This window comes from Parasteatoda tepidariorum, chromosome 9 (assembly GCF_043381705.1).
Source record: "Parasteatoda tepidariorum isolate YZ-2023 chromosome 9, CAS_Ptep_4.0, whole genome shotgun sequence".
In the NCBI taxonomy this organism is placed as follows: Eukaryota; Metazoa; Arthropoda; class Arachnida; order Araneae; family Theridiidae; genus Parasteatoda; species Parasteatoda tepidariorum.
The window spans coordinates 18,939,524-18,949,718 of record NC_092212.1 but is presented as its reverse complement, the minus strand read 5'-3'; the positions used below and the strand labels follow the sequence as shown (position 1 = coordinate 18,949,718).

Sequence of the window (10,195 nt, the reverse complement as noted above, 5' to 3'; positions counted from 1 at the left end):
ATTTTTATTTGCTGCTAAGAAAATGGCGTCCGTCATGGCCAATGATTTTTATGGAACTAAATAAAAACGTGATAAATTAATGTCTGATATTTACAGGCTCCCGCTAGAGGGCGTACTCGAGCGTTGCGATTGCGAATAGCATAAAAGAAAACATAACACTTTTATTTATACAAGTTGTTCCATCATATCATCATAGCAGCCGAAAATCCACATCGTTTCCTCTTTTAAAATAAAATGAGACAAATTCTAGGTTACAGCTCACGCACAATTAAATTATAAACAAATGGAATCTATTTTCAACAGTCTTTACGAACTGGTATGTAGCCACTCACTAAATAATGCTTGAATAAAATTAACTTAAGTATCACATAATTAACTGCAACTCAAGTTCGATTTAATGCAAAGCAAATGTATGACTCAAACAGAGATGTATTTAACTCAAGTTGAGTTCAAAATTTTTTTCTCTTTTTTTATTTAGAAGGGGAATCGAATCATTCGATTTTATTAAGTAATTTTTTTACTTAAGCCATTTTGCGGAACGAGAAATCGTACCGCTTGTATCATGTGATGACTTGTGAGTACGTTAGAAAGCATCCTCGAGATATACTCTGTCTACGAGTGCCGTATTTAGCCAAAGCCTCAACACTGTTTTTTATAGGTAGTCCGATCAGACCACTGTGTAAGATATCCACTTTCCGAACGAGTCATTTAATACAAAATTTAGTTAAAATAAGAAAGTGGTAGCAAATATATAACTAAAAATTTGTTTTATTTATGAATATTATTGGTTTGCCTTATTCACTTGTCAAATTCAATTCTTAAATATATATGATAAATTTCTCTCAATTACTTTTATAAAAGGTTTTTGGTTCATGCGCACAACTGGTTCACTTTTTAAGCAGTCTGCTCGGACTACTTATAAAAGACCGTGTGGAGGCTTTTTGATGTAGGAGGTGATGATTTAGCCCTTGTCAGCGTGATACCGTTTGATGACCAGTCCTTCAGGGGCGGGACAAAATAATGGGAAAACTTCTGTACTAACACATTTTACAATATTTTTCAAAATACACTTAGATAATTACTTTATAAATTTAGAAGTGCTTATGTTATGCTGTTTTCCATACTTATCAATGAAATTTAAAGCTTTTAGAGATTTCAGGGACTGACAATAAATTACACACTGAAAATAGTGTTTTTGAACACCCTATACCAAACAATGTAACAATAAATTTGCAACTTGTAACAACTATTTTGATTAATATATGCAATAATTACACAAAATTTCATAAACCTAGTTTAAATGTCAATTGAATTTCGCAAACAAAGTTGAAATGTTAATGGAGATATGGACTTTTTTATTTTTTAAAAAAAACTGATTTATGATAATAATTATTAAATTAATAGTTATTTTTGCATGAAAAGCAATCGAAGGTCACAACAAACAATATAAAGCTATTATTTCTTAACTTTAAACATCCGGCTTTAAATAATACGGAATTTATTTTATGTATTTCTATTAAAATACTGATAATTATAAATAGTTAAATGTAAACTATTGAGCTAACGTTTTATTAAAAATATTTTTTTAAATCATTATACGGTCAAGAGTAAAATGTTAATGTAATATATTTTTATTCCTTTATTTATTTTTTTAAAATTGTTCTTAATGATAAAATTTAGTTTCGAAATACGATTTATATTTCACAATTATTTGCAATGCCTGATGAAAAAGACCGCTTTCTATAATTTTTCCACACAGACTTATTGATTGATTATTTTTGAAGGTACTATTCAATTCAAGGGCATTCAAAGATTTTTTTTATACGAAGCAATTATACTCATCCTATTTGTTTCTGAGTATAAAGGAAAACTATAATTGAAGGCAGTTTCAATTTGGAATTGAAAATGTCCACTCTAAGACATTTCAAATTTTAAAAACCGTTTTTGAATTTATATCAAAAGGATTACTTCTTCCATTTCCCATTGATAAACTGAAAACAAAAGTGTCATGCAGTTAATGACTTTGATAACCATAGTTTGGGGTATCATATCTTGTCTGCGTAAGTATTTAATTCTTTACATCTGTTTTCTCTTACTCTTAGTATGTTGAGCGCCACGTCAGTCACCTGTGACTGACACTGAATTTTCCGCTTAGCGTCAGTCACTGGTGACTGACATGGTAAAATATGATATAAACTAAAAAAATAAATAAAATTTTACAGTGCACACAAAAATGAACTGACCACCCAAATAGCTTGATCTAATGATCGGATCTTTACGTTCTTGGATTCAATCTTAATTGTGACCTCGAATATACTAATTAATTAGACCAGACGATATTTTAAGTTACGAAATCAGAATCAAAAGCGTACTTTCTATGAATTAACAAAGAAAATTTTTTTCGACGGATTTGGATTTTGATTTTTAAAATTCAATTTTTCAGAAATTTTTGACTGATTTTGCTCAATTTTGTATTTTGCGATTGAAAATCTCATTCCTTAGAACTATGTAAAAATGTGTATACCTTACAACTAAATATTTTTTTCACTATTATTAAATAAAATAATGAAAAATAATAAATATTTGTTAAATATTTTGCATTTTAACTTTCGGATTAACAAAATTTTAAAATTGAGTGTGCAAAAGTTTATCAATTTGCTTAAAAAGTTCTCCATTCATAATGAAGAACGAAATAAGTAATATTAGCATGAGGCGATTCAAACTTTTGATCACCCTTTTGGCCAAACTATTGGAGCCGTTTTTCCCAGATTACAACAATCCATTCTTTTTCAGAATCCTGTCAGAAAATCAAATATGTCGAAAAAAGAGTACACGTTTATTCTAAGAAAGTACGTTTCCATGTCTGATTTATTCGTAACTTAAAATATCGGCTGCAATAATTAATTAGTATATTTAAGGTTACCTCCTCGAAAAATTGAGACCTAGAATGTGAAGGTCCAATCATTATATCAAACGTTATTCAAGGTCGTTCGTTTTTTTCTTAGTTTGCGCACTATACATGGTTTTGAATAATTACTGAAAATTTATTTAATTTTATATTTACTGCTAAACAAATTTTTATTTATTTCAATTTGTTGATTTTGTTTTATAACTGTCTTTGAACAGTCGTTAAATTTTACGCCAGCACTGAGTTCGGTGTGTTCATATCGACCAGCCCTCGCTGGGATTCGAAGTCGAAATTTTAATATATTTTCTTAGAATATTTTTAGAATATTTTTTTTGTTTTGTTTTACAAAACTTAATTAATTGAGAAACCTATTACCACACATTTGTATAGTTATTTAATTTATTTGGATATATTCAAACCCACTTTAAATTTGATTAATAATTCAAAATATAACTAGGCTTAAATTTTGCTTCTAAAAAAGCTCACCATCAAGCCTGCTACATTTTTCATGATGCCTTTCATTATTTTATCGCATTTCAGGTTCTTTTCCGAACCACCAATACAACTTTCTTATGTATGTCCCTTTGCATACCGGCCAACTTTCACTCTTTTCGAGAATGAGTTTTCAGAGTGGTTGTAATACAATTAACAAAAACAATCTGTCTCAAAAATATATTTACATTTTGATCCTGTTAAAATTTGCTTGCTCAAGGATTATTATGCTTTTATATATTTATTGTAATTATCTATATGTAGTGGTGGTCAAACTCATTTATAATTATCATTATAATTCAAAAAGTTAATTGGAATAACATGAGTATTGCAGCCACTTTAAATATGAAAATAAAATCTTCCGGAGAATACGGAAGAGTTGGCAGGTATGCCTTTGGGATATTTCATGATGAATGGGATAAGGGCCATTTAGGCCTCAGATGCCCAGTTCTAAAACAGACTATTCTACAATAACAGCCAATTACTACTGTTACTCCAAATTATTAATTTGCTACAACTAGAATTAAAATGTAACAGAAAATTCATAAAAATTGAAAGAAATTTAATTACTAACTATGAAATTTTTCGAAAAATCTGGTTCAAGAAATTATGATATAAAATAATATTACGTAGTTGCCGATATTTTTCCAGTGTATGGTTACGACTCTTTGTAATGTTCGTGATATAACAATTGTCTTTTCTTTAAATAGGAATCACTTTAACTTTGAGAAAACACACTATTAGATGCCATAATAATTGTTATTTTGGTTTTAGATATTTCAAGAATAAGCGCTCAAGAATGTCCAGCTGACAGATATAAGCAATGGGCTTATAATCCTTACTATCCAAATGGTGAGACACTTTATTATAATATCACAAGGAACATTAAAATCTAAATGCTAAAGTTCCCTACTCTTTCTGTTCTTTTACTTATGGCCCGAAATGCACCATCTCATAAGCTGCAATAATTTAAACCGGTTGTCCAACTTACTTAAAAACTTTTTCGTCATTGATCTTTCGTTCTTCTCCTCAGAAGATGCAGGAAGTATTGCTCATTTATGGTTGCACGGCGGGCACATGTGTAACAGAGTCTCGAAAGCAAGCGACATTATCCACGCCACAGATACCCGTTCATAGTATGGGCCACATTCACACATCCTACAACACAGCGAGAATCATCCATGCTCTGAGCGGAATTCGAACCCGCAGCCAATGGCTTCGCAGTCCGGCATGCTAACCACTCGGCCACCTAGCCGACTTACTTAAAAACTGCTGTCCTTTTTTTGACAATAATGTAAACCCCTAAAAATGTAATAGTTTTCATTCCTAAATTACGAAGTTTTAATTCAAGATCTTTAGTCTTACCCTCAAAAATTTGACACTTTGGTACTTTTTTTATTTACGCTTCCTTAGAGCTGCACAGTGGGCTATTGGCGTCGGTCTAGGAAATATCCCTAAAGTTGATGTGAAGACTACATACGTTACATCCCGTTTTACAGCGATGGCACATTCACACACCATCCATCCATCTGCAAATCGTAATTTTATCCTGCACCGGAGCATGATCAATTTCCGATTTACTTCCCCTATATGTATTGATTTATTAAAGAACTTTGGATAGACTTTATAATTGACTGTTTAATAGCTAATAATAATGATATAATAGACTGTTTTTTTTATAATAAAAAAATACCAAAATATATTTTTGCTTGCAATTAGAGCTTCAAAATAGGAATATAAAAAGGGACACCGGTGTCTTATATGCTCCAAAAGGTTAAGTTAGTGTAGCATTTTTGCCATAGTTGGATCATAAAGAATGTCAATATGCGTAATAGCTTCAAAACAATTTTTTTAAAAACCCAGATATAACCTTATAGAATACTCTTAATCTTTTTAAATCTTAACACTCTAATGTAATCGAAGGGGATTATAGAAAATACCTGACAGTAAATAATTATGTTGCTCGTTTTTATGCCTTTCAAAGCAAATGAACTTCTACTAAATGATATTATCGTGAGCTGTGCGAGTCGACAATACATAATCTATTACATTACCTTTTCATGGGTAATATGATTTCATTCTAAAACCACAATCTTTTTTCTTCCGATGAATTATAATAATAGCCTTCATTTCAAAACTGAAATATCTTGGTAATTTTTTCCAAAATTTACTAAATTATTTCTTTATGAATGACGATAAAAATAGCTTTTATGCAAAAATAACTTTCTCGTTTTATTATGATTATAATCTTGAAAATTGTAAAAATAATCTTATTAGATACAGAAATTTAATATATGTCGAAAAAAATAATATAGTTAAATGTCTTTCATACCAATTTTCACTCTTTTCCGTCTTGGTATATATAGGCTCTCAGCCCTGTTTGTAACCCACAGCCTGTCTGAAACCTATTTCCAGTTAACGAGCATCATCCCATCCCGTCTTACTTCAAATTACTACAAGTGTTTTTATTTTCTTTGGTTAGCTATCCTTATTTGTGTGTAAGCCTTGTTCTAAAAAAATTTCAGCAACGTCTAAGTAAATTTAGCAACGTATAGAAAGATGCCAATGTAACAATTATGATGATTTTGATCCCCGTTTTACTTATTAAAGCTTGTTGAGTTAACCCACATTAAATAGTAGTATCTATGACTGCAATTTATTCAAAATCTAATCTAATTTTTTTTAAATAAATTGAGAAACAGCTTTTTTAAAGAAGGCTTACAATATTTAATATAGTTCGAAAGTTAGACGGTTTAAATTTTTTTTATATCTGCATATATGTACAATACTCCAGAAAAAATGGTCTAATGACCGGTTTTTCACTTTCTAAGACACACTCTTAATGACTCGAAGGGGCGTTTTCAGATATGCTAATTAATAAGTGCAGAAGATATTTTGAGTGACGAAACATACTTTCTCTGAATAAAATACCTTTTTTTTCAACGGATTCGGATTTCTGGCCCCCAAAATATAAGGGGTAGCCACAATCTGGGAAATATGGTCCTTTTAGTTTAGTCAGAAGACCCACCCAAATTTTGGACCTCTTCATGTTTCGTATTTCAGAGTATCTCGAGAAATTTTTCAGCGAATGGAAAACTTTTTGCACACAAATATAAAATTCGTTTATTCTAAGATAATTCCTCGCCAAAAATAAATTATAGTAAACAATTATTATCTTATTTAATAACGATCAAAAAACTTTTAACTGTAAGGCATAAAATTTTTTGCATCATTTCAAAGAACATAATTTTAGATGGCAAAATACAAAACTTGATCAAAATTGGTTGAATAGATTCAAAGAAATAGAATTTTGAGAAAATAAGATATTTAAAATTCGATTTCTCAAGAAGTATTCGGCTTATTTTGCTCAAATTTTGCTGTGTAAAGTTATATTCTTTAAAATGATACACCAAAGTGTATACCATACAATTCAAATTTGTTTATCAGTGTTAAGTAAAATAATAAATATGTAATAAAAGTTATTAATTTCATGGAATTAACTTTGGGTAAACGAATTTTATAATTGGGCGCAAATAGTTTTCAATTCACTTAAATTGTTCTCGAGGTATTCGATAATATCGATATTCGAGATATTCGATAATATCGATATTCGAGTTATTCGATAATTCGAGATATTCGATAATATCGATATTCGAGATATTCGATAATATCGATATTCGAGATATTCGATAATTCGAGATATTCGATAATTCGAGATATTCGATAATTCGAGATATATATATAATACGCAGAGAGCAAAATTAACATTAAGGGGACCAAAATTTAGAGCGCTCTCCTGACCAAACTTTATTTTCCAGATTCCGGCTACCCCCTACATTTTGGCGGTCAGAAATCCGAATCCGTCGAAAAAAAGTATGTTTACATTTGGAGAAAGTGCGTTTTTGTGTCGGATTTTGTATCTTAGAATATCGTCTGCACTAACTAATTAGCATATTTGAGATCACCCCTTCGAACCATTAAGATCAAGTCGAAAATCCATTCATTAGATCAAAAGTTATTCAGTGTGATCCTTTTTTTTGCGCTCTGTACTTTAGGAGTGTCATTCTGGACAGGTTTGCGTTTAGAATTGTTTACAGATAGTTTTACATGGAAAAATATCTTACAAAATTTAGAATCGATATAGTTTTTAATGTAATATCAAAATCAATTTACGTATTTAAAAATATTGTCTTACATGTATTCGAATTTCGGAAATTTTCTGCATTTTAAAAAAGTTCAGTCTCCAAATTAAAATAAATTCTCACTTTCATACTTATAATGCGCCATTAGAGTTATTAAGGTTCAGTTTTTCGAATGGTTATAATTAAATTTCTATAATAAAAATTTTTTATAGCATTTTATGTAACTTTCTTGCTTATCGGGGTCTATTCTATGGTAGTTTTTTTAGTAGTTCAAACATAGAAAAATATTAATAATATATATTAATTAATAATATATATTTTAATATTATTATAAATACTAGTGGGTTGTGCCCCCTGCACGCTGACGCTCGCCAACCACCCAAAATTGCTACGCAATCTTATATGGTTTGCTTCGCAAATCAAGCTCGCTTCGCTGCCTGCTAACTTAGGTACATTGCAAATGCACAAAATTCTAAGAATTCAAAACAATCATTCAAATCCATATAAAAACTTTTTTTTAAAAAAAAATTACATCTTTTTAGTAAATACTAAGTCATTAAAATAAATTTGAATTCAAATAAATGACATGTAATTCGTTAAACCTATTAGAAATGTGCTACAGTATAATTCGTGATATAAATCGAAAACCGTCAAATAAATTCGTAATATATAAATTCGTGAAAAAAAGCACTTTCGACAAAATACTAAAATAGAGATCTATAAACAAAGACTACTCGCTTCTGCCTAGCTAAATAGTATGAAATTGCCGCAGCTAATGCTCTCTGGTTATTTAAGTTTCCGTTTTCAAAAGCTCTATATGTTGAGTCACCTCAGCTAGATTTAGCATGTGACATTTTTAGCGGCAATCATTGGTCTATTCGCCGTGTAAGATAAATAGTAACGTAAACAAAACAAAGCAAACGTTGCCACCGGCGGAAAAGAAATACAGCTAAAATTTGGGAGCCACGTAAGAGAACTATATATATTAGATGTCATGAATTTATCCCAAATTATTTCTTAACTACTAATTTCTCCTTATTATATTGCTAAGGCTTAACGAAATATGATTAGTGTAATTATATAACTATGTATTTATTTCTATAGGTCCTTTGAATTGGAAGGATACTTACTATAATTGTAAAGGCAAAAGCCAATCACCAATTAACATAATTACAAGCATTGTTAATAGGGGAAAAGGTCGTCAGTATTTGAAGCTCAGAGGGTACGAAATTCCTCTTACCAACGTGAAGATAGAAAACAAAGGATATACAAGTAAGATTATTATCGAAAATGCGTACAGAAAATTTTAAAATTGAGACGCCTATTTTTAAAACCAACCAAATTATTTTTTTTTTGTTATTATAATTACCAAAATGACTTTTTAAGTTGCAAATATAGTGCTTTAACATGGTTTTTCTCAGGTAGGTCTGACGCCAAGGAAAATTTTAAAAAAAGCCACAGTTAGCACTTAAACGATTGTGGTGAATTATCATCTTGCAGTGAAGAATTATCTGGCCTTTAGAACAGACAAATAACGTAAATATTTTAAAAATATTTAAAAAATTTTAAGAAATCGCCAATTTGGCTACATTTTCCCACCTAGATGAAAATCATCAAAATCACTGCCTTATTCTCAGTTTTTAAAAATTTTTAAAATTGTACCACAAACGCTTTTTATTTTCATAAAACTGTGGCTTTTCTCCATAATCACGCTTTGCGCCATCTTCAAACTAAGCATCGATAGGCTAAACTTGACCAACTGTTACAAACTTACAGCAATTATGAAAATAGCATATTAATCGCCAAAGAACATAATTTCATATAACTACGGAGCCTTCGAAAAACAACCTTAAATCTTTTGAAAGAAAATGCTTTTTCTTTCCCAGAATCTAAGCTTTTGTTTCGCTTTTGCTTGAGTTGATTTATCTCAATTTTCAGATCATTAAAATGGAACGCCAAGCCGAGGAATGTAAGCATTTTCGATACCTCTTTTCGCCTGTTTTTAATCATGATATCTAAAACCACAAAAGCTGTTCGTGGCATTTGTATTGTGTATAGAGAGGGTGAAATAACTGGAAGAAATAATCGTGTTTGGTATTTCAATTTAAGAATGGAAATTTTAACCTCAAGAGAGGCATGCCGTTCTGGGTATTTAGTAGAATTTCAACATTTTTAGTCGAAACTGACGATTTCTACCAATTAAGTACTAAAATTCTTGAATGAGAAATTGTAAACAGCAAGGGAGAAAACATTATTGCTTAATTAGTTGTTAATCTGGGTTGAAAAATAAAGTTTTACTTACCTAGTTTAAAAAATAAACAACAGGTTCTGTAAAAGTCAACTCAATACCTTTTTACGTTTAAAAGCCTTATAATTCTTGGCCATTTGTCATATTAACTCACTTTTGATTTTATTATATTTAGCGTCAGCAAATGCATAAAAAACAATGTCTCACTTATGTCAGTCCTTTTATATGTTTAAATACAAAAATCGTACATTTTATGCATAAAACCTTTATATCTCGTATAACTTCTAAACTATTAGTTACATTAGCTTGGTCTTAGTTTCATTCGATTTAGCATCGAAAAAAATAGTCTGAATCAAATGCCTGACTTGTCTATATAGCAAAATCAGAAGAGTAGATGACTATAAC

At 30.1% G+C, this 10,195-nt stretch overlaps 1 protein-coding gene across 1 annotated transcript in view; it reads left to right on the top strand.

Annotated features, from left to right (window-relative positions):
* Positions 1-1,803: 1,803 nt before the first annotated feature.
* The window catches only part of LOC107444478 (carbonic anhydrase 2-like), a 29,956-nt gene continuing 21,564 nt past the window's right edge, over positions 1,804-10,195 (top strand). Inside the window, exons 1-3 of the mRNA XM_016058627.3 lie at positions 1,804-2,060; positions 4,175-4,252; positions 8,647-8,814. Of these exons, the coding sequence (XP_015914113.1) occupies positions 2,009-2,060; positions 4,175-4,252; positions 8,647-8,814 (298 nt within the window). The 5' untranslated portion in view covers positions 1,804-2,008. The remainder of the gene's footprint in view (positions 2,061-4,174; positions 4,253-8,646; positions 8,815-10,195) is intronic.